Source organism: Rhinolophus hipposideros (genome assembly GCF_964194185.1).
Source record: "Rhinolophus hipposideros genome assembly, chromosome: 7".
Classification (NCBI taxonomy): domain Eukaryota; kingdom Metazoa; phylum Chordata; class Mammalia; order Chiroptera; family Rhinolophidae; genus Rhinolophus; species Rhinolophus hipposideros.
Genome location: NC_138053.1, coordinates 7,138,268 through 7,163,608, shown reverse-complemented (window position 1 = coordinate 7,163,608; position 25,341 = coordinate 7,138,268). Strand labels below are relative to the sequence as shown.

The 25,341-nt window shown below is 52.2% G+C and overlaps 3 protein-coding genes across 5 annotated transcripts; 2 read left to right on the top strand and 1 right to left on the bottom strand.

The window, feature by feature from the left end:
• The first annotated feature begins 4,174 nt into the window (after positions 1 to 4,174).
• On the top strand, positions 4,175 to 8,110 carry VPS37D (VPS37D subunit of ESCRT-I). Its single transcript, XM_081053700.1, has 4 exons — positions 4,175 to 4,390; positions 5,720 to 5,891; positions 6,378 to 6,460; positions 7,039 to 8,110. Exons 1-4 carry the CDS (start codon positions 4,253 to 4,255, stop codon positions 7,399 to 7,401), a joined length of 756 nt encoding a protein of 251 aa, XP_080909826.1. The 5' UTR covers positions 4,175 to 4,252; the 3' UTR covers positions 7,402 to 8,110.
• A 6,356-nt stretch (positions 8,111 to 14,466) lies between these two features.
• On the top strand, positions 14,467 to 25,200 carry BUD23 (BUD23 rRNA methyltransferase and ribosome maturation factor). 3 transcript variants are annotated; one of them, XM_081053642.1, is made up of 13 exons: positions 14,467 to 14,544; positions 15,951 to 16,154; positions 16,251 to 16,288; positions 17,470 to 17,565; positions 17,666 to 17,748; positions 17,848 to 17,944; positions 19,873 to 19,969; positions 21,050 to 21,100; positions 21,816 to 21,901; positions 22,098 to 22,143; positions 22,306 to 22,361; positions 24,697 to 24,786; positions 24,934 to 25,200. In XM_081053642.1, the coding sequence occupies exons 2-13, from the start codon at positions 16,107 to 16,109 to the stop codon at positions 24,986 to 24,988; spliced, it is 843 nt and encodes a 280-aa protein (XP_080909768.1). In that variant the 5' UTR covers positions 14,467 to 14,544; positions 15,951 to 16,106; the 3' UTR covers positions 24,989 to 25,200. The 3 variants fall into 3 exon arrangements, with proteins under 3 accessions (XP_080909768.1, XP_080909767.1, XP_080909766.1); XM_081053641.1 differs by lacking the exon at positions 14,467 to 14,544 and adding an exon at positions 14,783 to 14,985; XM_081053640.1 differs by lacking the exon at positions 14,467 to 14,544 and adding an exon at positions 15,043 to 15,423.
• On the bottom strand, positions 15,187 to 16,016 carry DNAJC30 (DnaJ heat shock protein family (Hsp40) member C30; the record flags this gene model as incomplete). The annotated part of the gene is made up of 1 exon (XM_081053643.1): positions 15,187 to 16,016. Exon 1 carries the CDS (start codon positions 15,865 to 15,867, stop codon positions 15,187 to 15,189), a length of 681 nt encoding a protein of 226 aa, XP_080909769.1. The 5' UTR covers positions 15,868 to 16,016.
• Positions 25,201 to 25,341: the final 141 nt, after the last annotated feature.

Here is a 25,341-nt window from a genome sequence, read left to right as displayed (position 1 = left end):
TTTATTCACTGAATCTGGTACCTGTGACTTCTGGCTCTTCTCCAAAGTCAAAAAGATTCAGGACATTGAGGCAGTCACAACAGCGCAACTGAAGACACTCACAAAAGAGGACTTCCAGAAAGTGGCAAGAACGATGGGATAATTGTATTTTGAGGAGGATTAATGGCAATGTGTCTTTAACTGTAATAAATTTTTAAATTTTTATTGGGGAATATTGGGAAACAGTGTGTTTTTCCAGGGCCCATCAGCTCCAAGTCGTTGTCCTTCAATCTAGTTGTGGAGGGCACAGCTCAACTCCAGGTCCAGTGCCGTTTTCAATCTTAGTTGCAGGGGGCACAGCCCACAATCCCATGCGGGAATCGAACTGGCAACGCTGCCTGTTGTTCAGAGCTCGCACTCTAACAAACTGAGCCATCTGGCCGCCCTGTAATACATTTTTTTTATTTAAACGTTCATCGTATTGTTTGATCACACCTCGTACACCTGTGTACCTCCACTCAGCTTAAGAAATGGAACTCTCTCAATGCCATTGAAGTCCCCTCTTGTCTCCGCTTTGATTCTATCCCTTTCTGCCAGACAGCCATGCTCCTTATTTTGGTATTTATTATTCCCATGCTTTTACTTTATACATATCTTTAGCAATATGAAGTATAATTTTGCATGTCAAAATTTATGTAAACAGTATGATACTGCATGTACTCTGAGGCTGCCTGTTTTTACTCAGTGTTGTTTGCGAGATTCATCCATATTGACATGTGTAGCCGTACTCTGCTCATTTCCATTGCTTAGAGTACGAAGTATTCCATTGTATGAATGTATACCCGTTCCTTTGTCATTCTCCTGGTATGGGACATGTGGGTTGCTTCCAGGTTTTTGTTAGTACAAGACAAGCTGCTGTGAACATTCCTGTTCTTGCCACCTAGTCCAAGAGAGTGAAAATTCCTAGAAGTTTGTGTTAGTTTCCTATGGCCACTGTAACAAATTATCACAACACTAGTGGCTTAAAACCACACCAATTTATTATCTTACAGCTCTGGATGTCAGAAATCTGAATGGGTTTCACTGGGCTGAAATCAGGGTGTTGGCAGGTCATGCTCCCTCTGAAGGCTTAAAGGAGAATCCATTTCCTGGCCTCTTCTGGCTTCTAGAGGCCGCCTGTATTCCTTGGCCTGTGGCCACTTCCTGCATCTTCAAAGCCAGCAAATAGTGTCTTCAAAATTTCTCTGACTCTGACCTTTGCTTCCATTGCCACATCTCTTTCTATGATTGACTCTCCTGCCTCCCTCTTATAAAAACCTTTGCTATTCCATTGGATAGATAATCTCTCCATCTCAAGATCCTTCACTTAATTACATCTGCAATGTTCCTTTTGCCATGGAAGGTAACATATTCACAGGTTCCGGGATTAGGATGTGGACATCTACGGGGGCCAATATTCTGTCTACCACGGAGGGAACAACTGAGTGGTGTGAGATGAGCATTTTGAATTACGTGTTTGTCAATCTGAAAGTGAACTGATTCTCTCTCCTACTAGTGGGGCATAAGCGTTCCCATCACTCCCATTTTCACCAACACTTGCTATTATCTGACTTTCTAATTTTTGTCAACTGACGGTTACGAAATGATTGGGCTCTGATTGCTGTGTGTTCAAGAAAGAGACTGTGGTCAATGGTGTCAAATGTGAAAAAGAGGGGCCCCGGCAGTATGAATGTGGTTGATGACCTTGGCTAGAGCAGTGCCTTTAAAGTGGTGAGAGGGGCCTGAAATCAGACCAAGTCAAGGAATAAGGAGGGTGAGGAAATGGACACAGGGAGAGCAGAGTATAGGGGTATGTCTCAGTCAGCTCAGGCTGCCACAACAGAATATCACAGACTGGGGGGCTTCAACAGCAGACTTTTATCTCTCACAATTCTGGAAGCTGGGAAGACCAAGACCAAGGTGCCAGCAGATTCAGTTTCTGGTGAGAGCCCTCTCCCTGACCTGCAGACAGCTGCCTTCTTGCTGGCCTTCACTTGGAGAAATAACTCTGCTCTCTTTCTCTTCTTTTAAGGACACTAATGCCATCATGGGAGACACAATTAATTTCTTTATTTCATCTAAATCTAATAACTTCCCAAAGGCCCCCCTTTAAAATAGCATCATATTGGGGATTATGGCTTCAACATACGAATTTTGGGAGGACACAAACATTCAGTCCGTAACAGGCTACTTTCAAAATATTGGGGGTGAGTGTGAAAGGGAGGTATCAGTCTGAAGGCAGAAAAAGAGATATAACTGATGGAGTAGAGCAAAGCCTCTTGGAGGAGGCAGGTATAGGTGGGACCCATAGTGAGCGCAGCTGGATTGACTTTGGAAGGAGGAGAAGCTGCCATTCCTGGAGGTTGGAGAGAAGGAAGGGCACTGAGACTGATACAGAGAAAATCCAAAGAGGTAAGGCAGAAAGTGACAGAAGCTTCTCCCTGTGATGGGCAGTGGAGTTATCTACTAAGACAGGCAGGAGTGGGTATGGGGGTCTGAGAACTTTGGTGAAGGTTTACAGAGGACATTACTGTGGAATATTCAACAGGGTATTCACTCAGCTGAACAAAGTGGAATTGGTGACAAAATGGGGACAAGCTGAGGCAGGGGCCTCCTGACAGGTCTTACCAGCATCTCTTAGGATGAAGAAGCCTGAAGCCCAGAGTGGGAGGGGCCAAAGAAGGGCCATGTGGGAGGACTGCCTAGGAGAACCCTGGAAGCTTAGTGGAAATGGTGGGTGCTGAGGAGGCAGAGCAGAATCAGGGAGATCATAGCCAGGAAATTGGGAAGTGAGGCGGGGCTCTTGATAATGCCCAGGACCATGGGAGAGCAGAGAGTGTGGGAGCCCAGAGGAGAGGGGCACACAACTCAGGGTAGGTGAAGAGGGCTTCCTGAAGGTGGTGGTGTTCCGGATGAGTCTTGAAGGGGAAAACCAAATTTCAGTTATCATAAAAATGTGGAAGAAGTGTTAGTTTTACAACCTGTCAACAAGCCTGGCCTGCCCCACTCCATCTGTTTTGTCTCTCTTTCTCTGCCCAGTGTGCACTGACTGCATTGGAAGAGTCCTTGTTGGGCTCTTTTAGCCCCTATGCCTTGGCTTCTGGTTTTCTCTTTGGTTTTATCATTTTCTCCTTCAACTTCAGAACTCTTATTCATCCTTGAAAACCCAAATCAAATATCACCTCCTGTGGTGAGCCTTTCTGATTGCCCCGGTCCCACCTCTGTGCTTTCCCAGCAGCGTGGTGAAGTGGAACAAGCTCACTCATTACTGTTTGATTTCAGACAAGTGACTTCATCTCTGAGTGTCTGTTTCCTGACAATGGTGCTGGCCAAGCCTAACTGTGAAGATAAGGTACATGACATCCTCTGGCATCACACAGGAAGCCACAGTGTGGTGATACCTGACATTCTGTCTTGCACTAGAGTAAGTTGAGTGCCTAATGCCATGAGTTCCCTGATAGCAGACATAGTGCCCGCACAGCTCCTAGGCCAGTGCCCAGCACAGACAGGCATCATGTGCTCTGTGGATCCTGCACAGAAGGGAAGAACTGAGATTGCCTATCATTTACCTGTAATGTGACTTTGGAGAGATGACATCATCTTTATGAATCTGTTTCCTCATCTGTAAAACAACATATTAGGTATTCATTTACTACAAGTAAGGCACTCAACATTCACTATCTCATCCTCACATTGTACATCATCACCCCGTTTTACAGAACAGAAAACTGAGCCTTGGGGAGGTGACTGACTTGTCCAAGTTAGCCGTAGGGCAGCAGTTCCTGGCGCCCAGCCAAACTCAGAAAATTGTTCCGCGAATCCAAGGGGGAAATGTGAAACAACCCCGCAAATTGTAAATGCCTGGGGTGGGAGAGTCCATGCCTGGGGGCGTGGTGAATGATGGCTGAGTGGAATGCAGAGAGAGGCGGCCTCGGATTATCCCGAAGGCGGCGGGAGGATGGGTTTGCCCGCCACTACGCCGATGCCGGAGGCGCAGCGCAGCGCTCCTCTGCCTGGGCGGGTAGGGGTGCGGCTCGCCCCCTCCCCGCCCCACCCCCAGCCCCCACGCCGCGGCCCCTTTAAGAGAGGGCGAGGCGCCCTCTGGCGGCGGAGCGGCGCGCGCGGCCGAAGCCGGAGCCGGATCCCGGAGCCGGAGCCGGAGCGGAGCGGAGCCGGGGCGGAGCGGGCCGAGCGGGCCGAGCCAGCAGCCGAGCTGGGGGCGCGGGCGGGCGGCATGTACCGGGCCCGGGCGGCGCGGGCGGGGCCGGAGCCCGGCAGCCCGGGGCGCTTTGGGATCCTCAGCACCGGGCAGCTCCGGGACCTGCTTCAGGATGAGCCCAAGCTGGACCGGATCGTGCGGCTCAGCAGGAAGGTAGCGCGGGGGGTGCGGGCGGGGGGCGCGGGGGTCGGGCTGCGGCCTGCCGGACCTGCCGAGCGACCAACGGGCCTCACCGACCGGGCCGCGGGGCCGCCGGTGGGCGCGGGAGCCTGGCACGTACGAGTGGGCCCCGCGGAGCCGCCCCCGGGGGAGGGGGCGCCCGGAGCCGGCCTGGGGCGGGTGGGGCGCCAGAGACCCAGGGAGGCACCCGTGCACCCCCAGGATGGCCGCGAGGCGTGTCCTACAGCGGATGCCCCGGGAGGTGTGTTCCGGGGGGCAGGGGGCTGTGTTGTGGGGGGCCCTACACCCACGTTCTGTAGGGCCGGAAAGGGGAGGTGCCTTCCATAGGGAGAACTAGGGGCCTGTTTGACACCTGGGGTACCTTTGGGGGACAGCCCGCATTCCAGGGGTGCAAGAGGGGGCTTTGTGTCTTTCTTCGGGGAGGGGTACTGAAAGCTGAGCTGTGTATTCCGTAGGCCACCATAAGAGAAAGTTGTATATTTCACTGGAGATAGGCCCCGGCTGGCTGGCTGTGGTGGGCAGAAGGGGAAAGTGTGTGTTGAAGGGAGGCAGAGAGGGGCATGTGCATCGTACAGGGGACAGATGGAGGGTAGTGTGTTTTCCAGGGGCTGGGAGAGGAGGCTGGGCGCTCCTGGAAACAAGGAAAAAGCATTCTCCAGAGCCAGGAAAGAAAGGGGGGTCTGCTTTCTGCCATAGAAGGAAAGCTGGGAGCAGGTGCTCGGGGCTTGGGGAGGAAAAGGGGGTGTGTATTGCTTGGGGGTGCGCGGATTCCACTGGAGGGCAGAAGCAGGGGTGTGAGGGGAAGAGGGGGTGGCTTGAGGGGGTACTATGCAGGGACGGGGAGAAGACCACCCTGGAGAGTCAGAGCAGGGGTGGGAGTGTTTTCCGCACAAACACCTGAGGAGGAAGCAGACAAAGGCCTGGAATGAGAGGGACGCTGCCCATGCATGGAAAATGGGACAGAGGAGGGAGGGCGACTCCTCAGGGACCTGAGCAGACATATTAATTGAAAAATTAAAAATTAACTAACATTTGTAGAGGCCTTCATAGTTTTCCTCACTTCAGTCTCACCGTAGCCCTATACGGTGGCCCTTTTCAGCTCACTTTGTAGAACAAGAAACTGAGGCCCAGAGAGGAAGCTCAAGGCAAAACCCTGTGTGGGCCTCTTGCAGTCCCTCCACCTGTTGACTTGCATCCTGAGACGGGTGCCTTCGGCCTGGCCCATGGGCACTGTCACCCAGGGTGGCGGTGGGTGGACATGGGCAGACTTCCTGAGTATACCTCTTGGCTCTTTGGTCGCAGTTCCAGGGCCTGCAGCTGGAGCGAGAAGCATGTCTGGCCTCCAACTACGCGCTAGCCAAGGAGAACCTGGCATTGCGGCCCCGTCTGGAGATGGGTCGGGCCGCCCTGGCCATCAAGTACCAGGAACTTCGAGAGGTGGCCGAGAGCTGTGCAGACAAGCTGCAGCGACTGGGTGAGGGGAAGCTGAGAGAACCGCCTGGGGTGGGGGGCAATTGGCAATCTGGCTGGTTGGCTTTGGGAAGTGTAGGCTCCGAGGGGTGGGAATTGGGCAGACGTATTCCTGGGTCATGTTTGAAGGGTGCTACTCTTGGAAAATGGAGTTGGGAGTGAGCAGTTGGTGAGTAGAGCTGGGTTGGAGAGGCCAGAGGGGGTGACCTGGGCAGTGGGAAAAAAGGGAGCCCAGTACCCAGAGGCCTGGGGTGCTCTAGGAGACAAAGCTTCCTCTTTTGTGCTAAGACTGGGGGGAGAATCTTGGGAGAAGGTGCACAAACTGATCACATGGGCATTGTGTACAGGTCCCAGAGAGGGGAAGGGAAGCACAGAATCACACACAAGATCAGTGAGAGTCACGATTGGGCCCTGGGGCTCTGGCCTGTCTGTCTTGGGTGACAGGCCCTGAGGGCAGGGGCTATTCACTCTGTCCCTGTGTGGCCCTCAGAGGAAAGCATGCATCGCTGGAGCCCCCACTGTGCACTCGGATGGCTGCAGGCTGAGCTGGAAGAGGCTGAGCAGGAGGCTGAGGTGAGGGGGAAGGCCACTGGGCCTGGGGACAGGTAGAGAGACCTAGCCTACCATCCCCCCACTTCATTCTTACATTGCAGGCTTGGGAGCTCCTCCTTCAGGAAGTCTGTCCTGAGTCCCCCCAGGGAGCCCACCGCATGGCTGTCCTCACTGTACAGCAGGGCTCCTTCTTCCCACCCACCCACCCCCAGCTCCCCTGTGAATGTCTCAGGGCAGCGTAGGCTGGGTCTACTGAGGAGCTGGGACACACTTGTCAGTGCTGGGTTGGGAGCGCCGAGCTCAGCGAGTCAATGGAGGTGGGAAGGAGGGGCCCTGGCCTCCATGAGAGATACCTAGTCTACGTCAAGTGTGTCCCCATCTCTGTCCTGCCTCATCTCTAAGGAAATCAAGGCTGGAGAGTAGAGGACATTTGTCTGCAGTCGCTCAGCACGTCAGAGGCAGGCCCAGGCTGGAACTCAGGTGGCCCATCCCCCAGCTGTGGTCAACATTGGAAGGGATTCAGGGTGCGAGGGAGAGGACCAGTCAGTCCTCAGTCTTTGGTTCTACTCCTCGCAAACTGTCCTTTCCTCCTGTCCCAGGAGCAGATGGAGCAGCTGCTGCTGGGGGAGCAGAGCCTGGAGGCTTTCCTGCCCGCCTTCCAGCGAGGCCGAGCCCTGGCCCACCTGAGGCGGACCCAGGCCGAGAAGCTGCAGGAGCTGCTGCGGCGCCGGGAGCGGTCTGCCCAGCCAGCCCCCACTGCTGCTGCGGATCCCCCCAAACCCTTCCCTGCTGCAGCTGTCCTGCCCACTGGGGCCGCCCGGGGGCCACCAGCAGTGCCCCGGAGCCTGCCCCCCTTGGACTCCCGCCCAGTGCCCCCGCTGAAGGGCTCCCCCGGGTGCCCCCTTGGCCCGGCCCCTCTGCTGAGCCCTCGGCCCTCGCAGCCAGAGCCTCCCCACCGGTAGGATCCAGGGTATGGCTCCCACAATGGGGGCCCAGACAAACTTGATGCGTGGCTCCTCCTCCTCCTCCCCAACTGCCTGGGTGGGGGGAGGGGCAGGCCCCTCCCCCTGGCCTCAGGTAGGCCTTGGCCCTGGAGGCTGAGCTGGGGAGGAGGGTCACCTAGAAGATGCCCTGAGAGAGGGCTGAGGGTGGGGTGGGCAGGGTGTTATGCCTCTGGCGCTGAGGAAACTCTGCCTTTTTTTTGTCCCCAGTTGGGGCCTCCCGGGTGATAGGCAAGCCCCAGTGAAAGAACTTGACTCATGGGGACCTGGGAAGGTGCCCACTTCCCCCAAGGGGCCCTGCCACTCCACTGGACTTGCACAATGCCAAGGCTGACAGGAGTGTTGTCCATCATGTCCTGAGCCTACCTTTCTCCCAGTCTTGGGGCCCACCGCCTAGGAGCCAGGTGGTCAGGCCCCAACTGCAGGGTCAGGGACATCATGGCCCTGGGGCTTTATGTGCCCCACTTATGCTCCAGAACCTGGGGCAAGGTAGGCCAGGGGCTTCCGACCTGCACAGGTGAGAGTGGGCCATCCCCAGGAAAGACCATTCTGTATTTTTCTGTCCTGTCTCCTTAGAATGGAACCTTTTTGAGGGCAGGTCCTTGTCTTTGTATGTTCTGTCCCCAGCCCCGCCTCCCAGGGGCCGTCAATAAATGTGATGATGAGGATGATGATGCTGCCCGACTCCTCTCTGCTCCCTCAACCAGCCACTCTGCTGCTGCAGCCGCCACATCGCAGCTCCGGCGCTCCCTACTCTTGAGATGCCCTTCCTTCCTCTCTGCCCATCCAAAGCCCAGCTGTCCTTCATGTCCAGCACTGCTCCTGCCTCTTCCATGAAGCCTTCTCTGATTTCCAACCCATGGGAGCCTTTCCTCTTAACTCCCCAGCACTTCTGGCCAGCACCCGGCTTGCTCACTGTTTTCCCAGTGCCTCAAATGTACGCGCCTTTTCCTGGGTTGCCTGTAAGCCCAGTCAGGATGGTACCTGCTCCTTCTCTGGCCTGCTAAATGACCACCCCCACTGAGCGACGGAGGGAGTTCTATAGCGTTGAAAGTATCTGTCTTCATCTAGGGTAAACACGAGGTGGCCAGCTTGGCTGTCGAGTGTGGGACAAGGTGGGAGAGCAGGAACATGCCCTGAATCAGCTCAGGTCAAATCTGATGAGATGAAGTTTGGCAGGGAGGCATGAAGATCTTGCAAATAAGTGGGGACAGTCAGAGTGCTGTAGAAGAAGCTAATGTGACCTTGGTCTACATTAATAGGAATACAACCATTTAAAAAGGGGGATTTTCATTGAAATTTTACTGTAAGAGGGATCCCCCGAAATGGCACCTTTGGAGTAAAACATGGTAAGAGGATTGGGACTAAGTCCCAGGTGGAACAGTTGAGGGATCTTTTGAGATACAGGTGATGTTTAGCCTTTGACTCTCTAACGGAGCGCTCCTTGTAGAGCCAGAAGTCAGAGGTAAGAACAAAGGGCAGAAACCACAGGGAGCCAGATTTTGGCTCAGAATGAGACTGGCGGAGCTGCTACTGGAGGTAGATGGTCCCCGGCCCTAAAGCTGAGTGAGCAGCACCTGAGTGACTGGATGGGCTCTTTAGAGATTTCGGCAGTAGTTGAAGGGACTGGCTCACTTGAGCTTTGAGAGCCCTTCAAGTCCAAACAGATTTGCCACATAGGGGCGCAGTCAAAGCACTGCTAGTGCCCAGTTGAAAACCTCCATCCCAACTGGCCTTGGTTCTCCTCCCCTCACTGCTAGCTGCTGGAGGCCGAGGGACACCAGAACCACAGGGGGCTGGCCTGAGGTGACAGAAGACAGAACGGTTCTGGGAGAGCTTCCAAATTCTAAGCCCAGCCTGAGGGTAGGCTGGGCCCCTCTTGCCATGGCCTCCCATTCCTGATCCAGGCTTCCAGGCAGTTTTTTGTTTGTAACTAAATGAAAAAAAGGGGCTAAGGCTGCACATGTCTGAGCCTTCCTCCACTATCATGAACTGGGGAGCAGCCTCCCCTCCCCAGGGCAGGTAAGGAAAGAAAAACCCAGGTAATGGAGGGACAGTGGGAGGAGAAGAGCGTTAATATGGAACTGGATGGGGGTCCTTCAGAAATCCCCCACACCTCACCGCCCTCAGAGAGCTGACTGATTGAGGAGGTTCAGACTGAATACTGAGGTTCCTCAGTATGCAGCTCCAGCCTGAAAAAGACCAAGGCAGGGGGGACACCACCACAGGAGAGGGCCTAGTTCTGGCTCGTGGAAAAGGCTGAGAATTGCATGGCTAATAAACTTAATTATTAACTCCCCCTACTTGAAGGTACATGGAATGATCTGGAAGGTTCCCGGGCAGGACTCTCTTCCTGCTTGAAACCTTTTGGAATTCTATTTCCAAGTTCTAGGGCCCCAGGGAATGTTTTTGGCTGTAATCCTCTGTGAGAACAAACTTGAGAGTCTACATCAAGAAGCCCATGAGAAAGGTCCCGTGAGAAAGGTTTTGGCTTTTATAAATCAAAACCGAAAAGTTGCCCAAATAACAAACTCCCATCTTTTTTTGATAAAAACAGAGGGCCTGTCCCTTAAGAAAGTCTGTTATGTGAACCTCCTTATTTAGGAATCACTAGCTTCTGTATATTTTCCTAAACTTCTCCCCTTGTTTTCCAAATATGAGACATAGTAACATTAAATTTTTTTCCGTTTTTTTTTTTTTTTTTTTTTTTTTGCCAATCAAGGCTTGCTAACCTAAGCAGGCCTGAACCAGAGTGGGTTCACATCACCACCACTGAATTGTGTGATCCCTGCAAAGCCACCGCTAAGAACTTGCCCCTGATCTCCAAGTCTAGAGAGAATCAATCAAATGGTTTCCAAGAGACCAAGCTCTGGGTTTATCCCAATTTATACAAGGATTTCACACAAAAGATTGAGTGTAGGAATTGGTGTTACTGTAGCAGAGTACCTGGGCTTTGGCCAGGACCTTGCCACTACTGTAGATGTCTCCAAAGACTCTTCTTTTCCCACAATGAAAATAAGATTCACACTTTACCTCCCTGCATAAAGTATGGGCTCTTAGATATGATGTAACCTAGGGATCTGCAAACTCAAATGCCTGTGGGGCCCGGATGATCACAGGTGCAAAGCAGTCCATTTCCTCAAACAAATACACCCTCCCATTTTTCCAGAAATGCCTGATCCTTTTTAACCATTTTCCCTCTTGCTAGACATGGATAGAGGCATATTTCTCTCACAGTGGTCCAAATATGTGCGTGCAGGCCTTTGACACTTCTTGTCGGTGGGAGTGCATGTCCTATAGAAATGGGGAGAGGTGTCCTATACAAAAGGCAGGTATGTTACAGCTTCTGCCAGGCGGTAATGTAGTTATCAGAGTGAACTCAGTGGCTATACTGCTCATTTTCTGAGATACAAGAAATCTGTATTTTTATGCAGTCTCCAAAATTATGAATGTTGACTAAAGTTATTTTAAGACACTGTCAGACGCAGCCAAAGTGTGTGCATGAATCTCGGTCTGTTCTTGGTCTTCCTGAAACAGGCCTTCTTTAGTCTCGTAGCAGTCCCCTCCCAGGACTGAGTGTGAACCCTGAAGAGACAAAGGCATGATGGGAGGGCCGACCTACCTCATGATCAGTGACAGGACTCCAGGTCTGGACAGGTGTAAGAGAGTGGTGTGATGGCTGGATCCAGTGACATTATGACCTCAGGACACACGGTGAAGGTGAATTCTCTGCACTGACTTCTTGGGGACAGGAGTGCTGAGTGTTCTTAGCATATGCAAGTTCACGAGGTCCAGACTCAGGTCTCACTATCATCCTAACGCACTAACAGGGACATTCAGCTGCTTTGTACCAACCCTGTGGCTGCCAGGGCCACAAGCTGGGCCTGAGAGTAGGTGAGGCTGGCCTCCTATGATCCTGATCGTAGGCAGGTGGCAGTGTGACCTCATCACAGGCCTGAGGAACTGAGAGGAGACAAAGGCCAGGAGATCGCCCACTTTTCCATTGCACCGCATTCAAGAGAGTGAATTGAGGTAGCACCACCACTTACCTGCTGGCCCTTCTCTCAGCCTCTCTTCACGGGGTATGTGACCTTCCAGGAAGCCCAAAGGTCCAAGACATAGCCTCCCACTCACTATTTTCCCAAAAGTGAGTGTGGTGGCCCCTGGCTTGGGCTCCCCCAGCCTCAGGCTGTGGATATAAGGATAATGACCAAATGGACAACTCATTGGCCTAAAGTAGGCTACTCTTATTCATTCTGGCTCATGCTGGAACCACTCCAGTGGGCTGTGAACAAAATGCCAGAACCTCAGAAGGAAGCAAAAACTTCTACTCTCAGCACCGGGATCTATGAAGGAGTTCACCTAGCAAAAAAAAAAGGGGGGGGGCAACAAAGGGAAAAGCAGTTTGGCTCAAGAGAAATCAAGTCTTGATCAAGTCCAAAGACAGTATCCCGAATGCCTGGACATGTACACCTGTGACCCTGTCTTCTTGTCTGTCTCCCGTTAGCACCTGTGTATGCTGCTCACTCAGCCCTGTGCTGCACCCCCATCCTCGCCCCAGTGAGCACAGCCTGGGGCAGACTGGGTTCCTCTTGTCCGTCTCCTGTCAAAACGGGACTAAAGCTGAGCACGTCAGAGCCTTCCTCCACTATCAGAAACTGGGGATCGGCCCCAGAAGGCAGGACTAATGTCCACTGCCTGGTTCAGCCTCTCCTTCCCAGGGTAGGAAGGGAGAAATGTTACCACGGGGACCAATTTTACGTTTTTTTTGGGGGGATATCCTTCAAAACCTCCCAACATATCCCCCCCTTCCATAAAGAGCCCAGACTCAATTTAGGGAAGGTAGGGAGTGGAGTTTTTCAGAGCTTGGATCTGGCTTTAAAAAAGTCCTGAGCAGACAGAATGGCACTAAATGGTAGAGCGGGCCTAGTTCTAGGTCTCAGGAGAAACTGAGTTAGCTGGTTAATAAATATTATTTACTACCTTGTTTGGAGTTGCATGGAATGTTCTAGAATATTCCAAAAATTTCACACATTTTGGACCCCCCCCCCCCAAAAAAAAAAACAACCCTTCTGGAATTTTCTGTTTCCATGTTCTGGGGCCTCAAGAAACGTTCTTGGCTGTGATCTTCATAGAGAGAAAACAAACTTGATAGTTCTATGTCAAGAAGCCCATGCAAAACGTCCCAGCTATTACTAACCACTAGTGCTTTTACAAACAAAACCCAAAAGAACCCTAACGCATTTTGACAAACTCTGATAGAATCTTGCCCCAAGGACAGACACTCTGTTATGTTCCAACTCCTTGGTTTAGAACCACTAGTTTCTGTACATTTTACTAAGCTTCACTTCCTGCAGTTTATATTTCAAAAAGAACAGACCTTCCCTGTTGTTTTTCAAATACAAAACATAATAACATTAAGTGTTCTTTTTCAAAGTACATATGCCTCATCCCCCAAAATCAAGACTGAGCAGACAGAGCTGTCTTGAATTAGGGTGGGCTCAAATCTTTACTACTGAATCATGTGGTCACTGCAAAGACATGCCTCAGAGCTTGCCCCCAACCTCCAAGGCTAGAGAGAATCCAACTGTTTCCAAGAGACCAAATTAAACTAACTATGGGTTTATCCCTTGGTTGAGAATCACTAGTTTCTGTACATTTTACGAAGCTTCACTTCCTGTAGTTTACATTTCATAAAGAACAGACTGTCCCTGTTGTTTTTCAAATATGAAACATAACATTAAATGTTCTTTTTCAAAGTACATATGCCCGCCATCCCGTACCCACAATCAAGGCTCAGAGTATAGCTGTCCTGAACCAGGGTGGGCTTAAATCTTTTTTTTCTCCCTTCTTCCACCTCCCCCACTCACTCCAGTTCAAGCCGTTGTTCTTCAGTCTAGTTGTGTAGGACACAGCTCCCTGGCCCATGCTGCTATTAGGAGCTTTGCACCCCCCCCCCCCCACTGAGGCAGCCAGTCACCAGTCATCAGTCAGCCACACACAGCAGCTCTTGCTGGCTGCTGGCCACTCACGCTGGCCACCAGCTGCTCCTGGCAGCACACGGTAGCCCACGGCAGCACTCAGCAGCCTGTGGCAGCTCAAGCTAACGTTCGGCTGCTCATGGCAGCCCAGCACCAGGGAGAGCCGTGGTTCACAATCTTAGCTGTAGAGGGTGTGTAGCTCACGAGCCCATGTGGGAATTGAACCTGCGACCCTCGGTGTTAGGAGCATGGCGCTCCAACCACCTGAGCCACTGGGCCAGCCCCGAGCTCCAATCTTTACTACTGAATTCTGTGGTCACTGCAAATCCATGACTAAGAGTTTGCCCCCAACCTCCAAGGCTAGAAAGAGTCAAATGATTTCCAAGAGACCGAGTTGAACTAGCTGTGGATTTATCCCAATTTATACAAGGATTTCACACTAGAGTGTGAATGCAGGAATTGGTATTAACGTACCAAAGCACGTCTGGCTTTGTTTAGCCTCTACTTAGACCTGCATCCTTATGGTACATTTCTTGGAAAGGTTTTCCTATCCCATAGCTTTACACTCAGCTGCAGTACATAAATGCTCAAGCAGCTACTACTGCACAGCCACTCACTCCCCATGTGCAGTGATTCAGGGTTAAGAGACTCTGACTACTACTGCTCCAGCCAAGTGATGACTGACCAACTGCTTAGCACAAACTACAAACAGAAAAAAAGAAAAAGCTTCAGCCAGCTCTGAACAAGAACAGATTTCCACCACATTCTCCTGTCCCTCAGTAGTCCCACCAACTTCAAATCCCGCGCAGCCTTAAGCAGCCACATTTCAAGGACTTGGCTTGTGGGGCCTGAAATAAGCACTGCAAGCTAAACAGGATGGGTCACACTCGAGGACTAAAACTCCCAATTTGTTGCACTATTTCTGGGAGGGGATGGGCTTGCAGTTAGCAACGGGGCTAGCTGGTAAGGGGATGACCAGGTGACAGGCACACTGTCCCAAGGAGAAACTTGACTCTACCAGCAGGCTTTAACCACTAAGCCCATTAGGACGACGGATAATAAAGTGTGACGGTGCTCTCTGCTGTCATGCCCACGAAGTAACTTCTCCAAGGGCATTCGTTAGGTAAGCACGGGCGCGGGCACACTCCCTCCTTTCCCACTCCCACACGCCACCAACAGAAGTGACAGTGGGGTGTGGGGCGGACCACAGAAGCATGGCAAGGTTTGCACACGTGACATTCCTAGCTGACGCCGGATCTCACCCGTGGCCGGGGTAACTCACTGAAAGACAAGGTTCTTACAAGCCCAGAGGTTTCTTTTGGCAGCCAACAGTTGGTCACATTGCACGTTTCAAGGTTACAGAGGAGCCCCGTGGTACAAACATGGGGCAAGAGCAGACAATTCTTGCTCAGAGCTTTACCGTAAAGCCAGAGCAAGTGTTCCAGAAGTTGGCAACGTCAGGAGGCACCCAAAGGACTGCAGAACACCCTTCGCTCCCGGACTTTCGGGGCTCTTCGCTCTGGGGCCCGTTTCCTGGGCTCCGGAAAGCCCCCGTCTCTGGACCGTACGGGGAGGGGCGTGCGGGCCGTGGGCGAAGCCGGGCGGGCGGGGCAGGAGGGGCGGGCGGGGCAGGAGGGGCGGGCGGGGCAGGAGGTTCCTCCGGACCCCCGCACAGAGGTAGACCACGGACGGCGAAGGCTTCAGGACGGGACAGGCCATTTTCTGCGGGCTGACCGGGGGCTGTGCGCCTTCCCTCCGCTCTCCATTAAAACCGCAAGGTCATGATGATGAAGACCGCGAGGAGAAGCAGGACGAAAGCCGTGTCCCGGATCTCGTCCCCGCGGAAGCCTTTCTTCGCCCGGTCCTCCTGCTGCTTGCGGAGGGCCTCCCGCCGGGCCCGCAGCCGCCGTTCACGCTCCAGCTGTTCCCCGTAGTGCGCCTGGTAGAAGGCGTCAAAGTTGAACATGGTGCGGCTGGCGCCCGGCGCGGCCTGGCCACAGCGGTGGGTCCGAGCGGAGGGCGGCGCGGCGCGGGGCGAGCCCGGGTCGGCCGCGGCCATCTGGGAGGGCCGGCCGCCAGGCCCGCGCAGGTCCGCGTCGCTCAGCAGGCCGCGGTCGTACTTGCGGCGCAGGGTGGCACTGCCCAGCACCACGTACGCCTGCGAGATCCGCGTAAAGCGCTCGGCAGCCTCGGCGCTTCCCGAATTGCGGTCCGGGTGGTAGAGGAAACTCTGCCGGTAGTAGGCCGCCTTGATTTGCGCCTGCGTGGCCGTGGAGGGCACGCCGAGCACTTCATAGAGCGCCGTGCGCGAGTACGGGCCGTCGCCCCGGGAGTAAGTCCTCGCCTCTAGGCCCAGGCCCCGTGCCCGGTTTTGTGGAGGTCCCCGGACCGGCCACAACCCCCACAGAACCAACCACGGCGACCTCAGGTTGCGCTTGGCTGCCATCTTGGATGGGTCTGGCGGGCGGTGCTAAGATAAACTGGCCAATGGGAGGCGTGCGTGTGTGTGTGTTTTTTTCTTTTTGGCAGCACGTGGGTCCTGTAGCCAATCGAGTAAAAAGGAAGGCGGAGAGGGGAGTGGAGCATGCGTATTGCGAGGTGGGCGCAGCGCAGATGATATAAAAGCCGCGCTCGGAGAGCCCCCACCCCACCCCGCAGCACTAGTTGTGCCGCTGGGCGGTGAGGATGACGTGTCGCCGAGGAAGGCCGGAGCTCGGCGGGCCCCCGGAGCTGGTGAGGCCTGTGGGCCGCGGGCACCTCTTTCTCCTCTAGGTTCTCTGCGTCCTGGTTTCTCCCCCTACTCCCCTTTGCTCTTTCTTTTCCCCGCAGTTTTACGACAAGAATGAAGCCCGGAAATACGTGCGCAAGTAAGGGAGCCTGGAGGTTGCGCGGCGTGGGTGGCCGGTCGGGAACCCGCAGGTGGCCCTGATTTGGGGCATTGTTTTAAAAGCACGCGGAATTTGTGGGGGAGGGAAGGGATCTGGGTCGATACCATTCTTTCATAATGGCAGAGTCAATTTTAGTGAAATCTCTGAACCACGTGGGCCTCAGTTACCTCGGCATTGTGATGGGCGTGGTCGTGCCTTTTCCCAGGTGGTTTTCAGAGTTACTAACGTGACAACTCGTTTGAAGCCTGCGGTAAAATAGGTGGGAGACAGTGGCCACGTGGAGGGGTTAGTGCTGTTGGGAGGAAGGGGATAATAGTCATTGAATGTTTATTATGTGCCTCTCTTTGCAGTATCCCACTAAATCCTCACGGCCACTGTTGGTGTAATATCTGAATTTCACAGAGGGTAGTGATTTGTCATACACAGGCATTTAACAAGTGAAGGGTAGAGCGGGGACTCCCAGCCCTACCTTTCTCATACACTGTCCCGAATAAAATGCTACGGATACTCGATCTTGGAAAACCCATGTACTGTGTAGGCCCGTTCTGTGCATCAGCCTCCTATCGAAACGTGTCTAGTCTGAATTCCTTAGGATGAAGGAAATGTAAAATATTTTATCGATAATTTTTTATGTTGATTATATGTGTTGGAATAGTGTGAGCACATTGGGTTAAGTAAAATATATTAGGTACATCGGTGGGGTTCACCATTCAAGTTAATTTCACACATTTCATTTTAACTGTGGCTACTAGAAAGTCATATGGCTTGCATTATGTTTCTCATGGACAGCACTGTTAATAGATTTTGTTGTGCATTGTGGGTCCTTATATGTGAGAGTAACTGGTGGGTAATTCTTCCAGAAAGCATGTTCTTATGTAATACAGGGTCAAAGCCTGCTAGATTTGAAAATACCTGGTGGTGGGTCATTAGCTAAGTGATTTGTTCTCTTTGTATTAGCTTTGCCTCTGGTCGTTATAACTTGTGTCACAACCAAATGACATGTTACTGTATTACATGGACGTTTGGGGTCACCTTTAAATAGTTTTAGTTGAGTATGTTGACCAGGAAAGAGCACTTTGTTCTTTGTCTTTGGCTTTTTTTGGTCTGGGTGCAGTTTTAACCCAGAACATTATCACTTACGTGTGTTTCTGCCTTCACAGCTCTCGGATGATTGATATCCAGACCAAGATGGCTGGCCGAGCGTTGGAGCTCCTGGATCTGCCTCAGGATCAGCCCTGCTACCTGTTGGATATTGGGTGAGATTCTGGGTCCCGTATTGTCTGGGTTTGTATTGTCCAGGTCATGGGGCGTCGTTGCTACTCACAGTGTTCATCCCTGTTTGATGGTATCTTCCAGCTGCGGCACTGGGCTGAGTGGAGATTATCTCTCAGACGAGGGGCACTATTGGGTGGGCATTGACATCAGCCCTGCCATGCTGGGTAAGTACGTCTCATTTAGCACCGCGATGGACTAGCCTCATGAGTACGGAGCAGCTATACATATTGTCTGTTTCCCTCACGTACTCTTCTCTAATGTAGATGCAGCCTTGGACAGAGACACGGAGGGAGACCTGCTTCTGGGGGATATGGGCCAGGGCATCCCTTTCAAACCAGGCTCCTTTGATGGTTGTATCAGGTCAGAATCTTCCATGTTCTGCTTTTAGTCCTGCAGGCCGGTGCTTCCCATACCTGGCTGTGCAGTAGTCATACAGGATACTTAAAAATACGCACACTGTGGAATTTTTAGATTCATTAGGTCAGAGCAAGGCCCAAAAATACGTGTTCTTTTATGTTTCGAAACTATTTATTCCTGTGATTATCTTACATTGCCAGGTTCAGGCACCACTGGTACAGATTCTCTGTCTGTTTTGAGTGTGTGTGGTAGGAGCCATCTTGTGGGCCCCAGGACCCACCCATCTTATGGGCCCCAGCAGCCATCTTGATGCCTTCTTTTGGAGAAACTAGTGAAGAGTGGTCTCGACTGCTCCAGTCTCTTCAGCAGCTTGGGAGTCTTTTCTGGAGTATCAGGGTCAGGTTTGAGCACGTACATAGTGCTTTGGTAGTGGGTCTTAGATCATTGAAGCTACTGTTAGAAACATGATGTTGTTCTTTGCTCTCTATGGTAGGAGTTGCCTAGTATTTCCTGTAGTATTTTGTTAATGAAGTGGAGGTACGGAATAGGAGAGGAAGTCATAGTTGAATCATTTTGTGGCAGGGAGCCCTCCTGTGAGCTGTAGGAATGCAGTGCAGGGAGAAATTCGGACTTGAAGAGGATAAGGGATTAGCTTACATCTGGGAACAAGATTGGGGAAAAAAAACATTTCAATGATAGCAATTGCTTTTTAGGAATGATTGGTGAGCTATTCTAAGCTGCAGAAAGTCAAAGGCCAGTGGCATGGTCTGTATGTTTTATTCGTAAATGGTCATTTTTAGTTTGTTTTTAAGAGACGAGGTGTTATGGCAAGCTTTTTCTTTTCTTTTTTTTTTAACATTTATTATATGTAAGACATTGTGTATAGGGTGCTATGGAGTTTGTGGAACTAAAATACAGCCCCTGCTTTTAATACTCTGCATGCTTTATTAGGTGCTATAAGGCATGGAGCAGGTTAAACGTGAGGCTTGTCTGGGGTGTGCTGTAGGGAGTCATGGAACCCACCAGAGTTGTGAAGAGAGAAGCAAGTGCAGAGGAAAACCTTAAGAAAGGAGGAGGGCTGGGAGGAATTTGGATAGTGAAGGAGAGGTTTTCTGAGTGAGGGAATAGTGTGAGCAAAGGCTTGGAAGTGGGTGGGGAGAGGAGCAGGATAGATCATGGGGATGGATGAGAGATTTCATGGAAGTTGAGATTGTGTGGGGTTGGGTCCTAGAGAGCTTTTAACTGCATTCTGAAAAGTTTGGGCTTTATTCAGTAGTTGATGGGGAACTGGGGAGTGACAAGATCAGATCTGTGTTTTAAGAGGATTATTTAAGAGAAGAAGATAAGTTAGGTTGTTGAAACAATTGAGACGCTAATAAGTGCTGATGTAGGAGAGTGGTTGAGGGAAGGAAAAGCTGGGAGAGGCAGTGGGACAAACCAGCAGGGTTGGGGGTTCTGTGGGGGTGTGTGCACAGCACTGAGGAAGGGAATGCCACAAAGGGGGACGGAGTAGCTGCTCGAGGTTTTAAATCGGGGGATTGTGGAGACACTTACCAGGTAAAGTTGAAGGAACTGATTTTGGAGGAGAGTGTACGGATGGCTTTGTAGAAATACTGTAAAGCATGCGGGTTGGGTGGATGGCAGAGAGAGTTGATACAGTGAGTAATTTTGAACTTGAGATGCTTGTGGAAACAAGGTTAAGAAAATGTTTCTTTGGACTGCCTGCGAGGAAGTTCGTGGTGACCTTCTGTACCCCGTTAGGTCCCGTGTTGTAGAATGGTGACCTGGAGTGGACCTGCACACGCCAAGAAAGGGAGGGGTGGGCAGGAGGGTTTTACCTGGAGATCGAGGATGTGTGGTGTTGGTCCTGGAGAGGCGGGGGGCCAATGTGTGCCAGTCCCTTTCCTGACTAGGTCCCTTCCTTTTTTTAGCATTTCTGCTGTTCAGTGGCTCTGTAATGCCAACAAGAAGTCTGACATCCCTGCCAAGCGCTTGTACTGCTTTTTTTCTTCTCTTTATTCCGTGCTGGTGAGTATGAGCTCTCATCTGGGCTGGCTGCCTATCCCTGCCTTGTCCTGCAGGTGGAGTGATAAAGGAGAGGCATCCCATGGCAAGGCCATTCAGGTGGGACTGCAGGGGGTGGCAGGACCTTATTGTGCTTACTTCTGTCCAGGATCTCAGCCTAAACAAATCTCAGTGGGCTGATACAACCTAATGAAATGCAGAAAACGCTGATGTCAAAGTCTAAGACCGATTCTCATCCCTGTGTCACTGTGCTGAATTTTAGTCAGAAGTTGGTTTGGGGACATAGACTTCACAGAGTGAGGGGATGTCATGGCAGGCCACACAGAGCTCACCTTCCGGAGTGCCCACATCCTCCGACTCCCATCCCTCCCTTCCACTGCTGAAGCTCACGTGGGGAGCAGGGTGGTTGTTTACCACTGAGAGAGCCTTTATTAACTTTATACCTGGTGGTGGTGATTTCCATTGTTTACTAGGATTAGATGATAGTTTGAGATGCTAAGCCCTAAAAATGAGTTCTTTCATGTTTCTGAAGGATCCAGGAGTTTCTGGGTCTCTCTGGTGTCCCTACTGCATCCCTGGCTTTCCCAGGGTGGATTGTTCCTGCACATGGCAGGCTGTTCTTGTGTATCATGTGGTTTCCGTCCTGTTCACACACTGGGGTGAATCCTGAAGTTCTGAGGGTCTTTGCGTCCGCCTCTCTGCTGAGACGCTCTTCCCGCGTAGCTTTCAGTAACCAGCTCCCTGCTGTATTCAGGTCTCTGCTCAAGTGTTCCTCTGAGAGAGGCCTTCCTTGAACCTAAAGAAAACTCAACAGTCTTCGGTCACTCACCATCCTTTTTCCTAATTTCTTTGTCTTCCTGGCACTTAATCACTACTTCCTGTAAATTAGATGCTTCCCCCATTACACTGTGAGCTTCAGAAGTGCAGAGGCTGTGTCTTTTGTTTGTGGCTGTATACCCCACCCTAAGAACAGTGCCTTGTACATAATGGAACTCGGTCAATATTTACTGAATGAGGAGGAGAGCGTCTGGGTCTTGACCCCATGGGCTATTTGTAAGACAGTGATGTCTCTGCCTCTTGCAGGTCCGTGGAGCCCGCGCTGTTCTGCAGCTGTACCCTGAGAACTCAGAGCAGGTGAGCTCTTGGCTCCTGAAGGTGCAGGGAGGGGTTCTCCCGCCCTGCAGGTAAACTCCCCATGTCCTGCACCTCACTCACCTGCCCTCCTGCTGTTGGGAGATGACAGAACAAGGACCTGAAGGCTGGTTGGTAGGAAAAGGAAGGAATGGGAACCCGAGAGTGGTCCCTATGGCCCCTGATGGCATGTTTTATGACCTGATGTCCTAAGGAAGAACGGCGGTGTCTGCCGGGATGGGATAGGGCGTTGTCATCTCTTGACAGATAAGATGGTATCACAGGTAATGTGCTATGTTACTGGTTTCCATATCACCTCCGCAGTTGTCTGTTCTGTGGAGTGTCATGTAATAGGAAGGAGGAGGGAGGAGGTGCAGACTCAGAGACATACGATGAGCTGTCCCTGACTCACACCATGAATGAGTGTCTCCCAGTTGGTGGTCATTCATTTTCTGAGATTGGAGTGGGGAGATGGGTCCCTGGGCTAGAATTGCTTGTTCTCTAATTCCACCGAGGGAGGTCTGTGCCACGGCCGGTTCTAGCCTACACTTTCCTCTACGTGGCTTTGGGGCCCTCAGTTGGGAACAATCTGATAAAGAAGACCTTGAGTTCTCCCAGGCAAAGCCTATCCTGCCACCAGACTGGCTTCTTAATGGGACTGAAGGAAGCATGTGCTCCAGTGGCCGCCCTGCGTGACTCACCGCTCTTCTCTCCTCAGCTGGAGCTGATCACAACGCAGGCCATCAAGGCCGGCTTCACTGGTGGCGTGGTGGTGGACTACCCCAACAGTGCCAAAGCGAAGAAGTGAGTGGCGGGCCAGGGTGCTGCCTGCGCTGTGGGAGAGAGGGTGGCGGTGTGGACACGGTGCCGGGCTGGGTCCCCAGGGCGCAGAGAGGAGGCCCGGGCTTTTCCGCACCTGCTTATGGAAGGGAGCGTGAAGGCTTGCCTTGCCCCGCAGGGCTTTTTGAGTCCAGCCTTCACCTCGTACTTTCTTTTTCAGGTTCTACCTCTGTTTGTTTTCTGGACCATCGACCTTTCTGCCACAGGTGAGGGATCCTGCTTTGTAAGCCCATGTTGTGGGTTCCCTTCTTGTGGGACTGGGCCAGTCCCTGTTGGAAGGTCTCAGGTGTGGGTACCTGGGCCTTCTGGGTGGAGTAAACGGGTTGAGAAATCGCCAGGCTGATGTAAGAGCACTTCGGCTTCCGCAGGGCCTGCAGGACGTCGCGGATGAGGAGGCCAAGGGATCCACATTCACGAATGAGAGGTACAGCGGTTGTCCAGGCCTGCGGCGGTGCCGCGGGTGCTGCTGCGAGGGTTATTACATGTGGAAGAGGAAGGTGGACACGGCAAGACACCCATTTCTCTCTGCTTTCCCCACGTCTCGGCCTCAGATGTGGCAGTGATATCACGGTGGTCACAGAAGGGGGAACCCCTTGGGACTGCGCCTGCTCCTGCCTTGGGATGTCTGTTGGCAGCCCTGCAGCCGTCTCCACTTCTTCTCTGCCTTCTCTCCCGCCATGCTGGCAGTCTGTCCCCACCTTCCCTGAAGCGCATCCTCCACTTATTTACTCTCCTGGGCCATTCCCATCGGCACACAAATGTGCTGCACAATTTCTCATCTTCAAAAAGCCTCCTGTGGCCCCGTAAAAAGTTTGAGCTACTACCCTGTTTATCTGCTTCCCTTTATAACAAAACTGCTTGCCTCTTACTGCTTCCTCCCCTCCCGTCTCTCCGTCCCCTCTCTGGCTCATGCTTCTTCTGTCGTATCATAGGTTGCTCTTGTCAAGGCCACCGCCAAACTCTTGCTAAATCTATGGTCACTTCTCAGTCTTCTTTTCCTACTCTGTCCTTAACTCGCCTGCTCAGTAGGAGCCGATACTTGCTTAACACTTTCCTCAGTTGGCCTCCCACCACTGTCCTGGTTTTCTCTTAACCTCACTGGTGGTCACTTCTCAGGCCACTCTGCTGGCCTGTCCTCGGGGGCCCAGTCCGGACCCCTTAGCTCTGTGCTGCCCTAACTTCCGGGTTCATACCTTCCAGATGTACTTCCTTGGTCTCACTCCTAGCTGATTTCCAGGCCGTCTTCTAAGTATCCGTCCTTAAACTTCCCACAAACGTCTCGAACAAAACAGCTCTTGCTTTGCACCCCTAAACCTCCTTCGTCCATTCTTGACTGTTCTCATTCATTCCTGTCTTCCTTATATCTCACATCCAGCCAATCCATCAGCAAGTCCTGCACCCCACCCCTCAGGGTATATTGTGGACCCTTTTAGTTCATGAACACTCTACAACCTAAGTCTAGGTCATGTGGGGTCATTCCTTTGGTATAAAATGCCACCCATTCCCCCTTGCTTACTGAAGAGAGGGCACATTCCTTGGTGGTGTTCACACCTCCACGAACTGGCCCAGCCAAGTGAGATTGAGATTCTGAGATTTTTTTTAAGTTATTTTTTGTGTGATTCTGACTTTTGTTAGGCCTTGCAGTCTGGCTTCCACTTAGTCCACTGGTCCTCAAGCAAGGGGAAGACTTACGTAGGAACCAAATTATTCAATCCTCCGCAGACCCTCACACTTTCATTTGGACCCTTCCCCTTCCGTGATTCCAGGCACCCAGGACTCTTCTGTTCCCTAACGTTCGTTCCTTTCAGTTTCTCATTTTCATGTATTGCTTATCTGGAATGCTTCCCCTACTGTCTGCCTATAGAAATACCAGCGTATCTCTGTGGCCCTTGTATTTCCCAGAACCTGTGCTTTTCCTTTCCCAGCACTCCCTTCGCAGCTGCTGGGCCTGCCTGCACTTGCTTTGCCTAGTGAGGATAGTCTGCCACAGCCTAGCCATGAGCTCTTCAAGGGCAAGACTGCTTCATAGCCTTTGTAGAACACGCATGAGCCATACGTTCAGGTGCTCGGGAAGTGGTGGTCATTCAAATGGCAAGCAGCCCTGCATGGTGTAAGTTATGCTGGAAACAATTTGATCCCAACTGCCAGGTGGGGATGTGGTTTGGGAGCCCAGGCTTCCCCTATTCTCAGGGCCTCTCTCCCGTGAGGCTGTGGGGGGTCTCTGTTCTCCTCAGCCGGGGCTGGAAGCCAAGATCAGCCTTTGAGGATCATTGTCAGGGCTGCCACAAGCTGGGCAGCCTTGTTTTCCTACCTCAGACAAGTGTAGTTGCTGGCAGTCCCTGCTTGATGGGATATGCTGATGCCATCACCAGACTGGAGCCGTACGGGGCAGCGATGGCATGGGGCCTCTAGCTTTCTGTGGATACTGCTCGGCTCTGGTGAGCCGTTACCCCAAAGGTAGCCTCATACCCTGCCTGCCCGCCCGCTGCATGGGCAGGACGTATGCAAACACAACAAGCAGTCTCCTACCACAAAGATGTCTGTGAGTGAGTGTCTGTGTCTGTGAGCAGAGCCTCGTCCCTGCAGCCCTCCTACCACACTGCTGGAGGTGGGTGTTACGAGGCTGGGGGTTGTCCAGAGTGGGACTTCGGTCGTGGAAGGGCCTCGGGGGGAAGCTCACCCTTGTTCCCTGCCTGCATTAGCTTGGGGGCCAGCCGGGTCGTTGTATCCCTCAGCTCACAGCTGTGTCTCGTGCGCAGGGTCCGGTACAAGATGGCGAGGCGGGGCTTGGTGAGGAAGAGCCGGGAATGGGTGCTGGAGAAAAAGAATCGGTGCAGACGACAGGGCCGGTGAGTCCCTGGCCTGGGGATAGGCTGCTGGGGACGGGCGTTGGGGGCGCCTGTGGCCACTAATGGCTCACCTGTGTTTGAAGGGGTGCCAGGGATTGTTCTTTTTTTGAGACTCTGTCCTTGCCACCTGTTATTTCTCCACCACAGGGAAGTCAGGCCTGACACTAAGTACACTGGCCGCACCCGCAAGCCCCGCTTCTGAGCAGTCAGCTGCATCCAGGGGGACAGCTTGGGGTCGTTACGAGCTGTGCAGTCCGTCCGGCCCAGGCACTTGTCTCCGGAGTTTGCTGTATTGAAGTGCCCACTTTATACAGCTGACAAAATAGTTGTAGAAAAGTTCTGAAGTATTTTCATTAAACAAAGTTCTGAGAGTCTTTTATTTTTTATAAAAGCAATAAACCACTTTCTGTGGGACTCTGGCATTTTCCAGCTGTGTGATTCTAAACAAATTTCTCAGGTTCCTCTGTTGGTGGGGATACTACTTGACTACACAGGTACGGATTAGGTTGAAAGATGTGTGAAAGCACTCTTAACCTACAAGGAACATAGATAAAT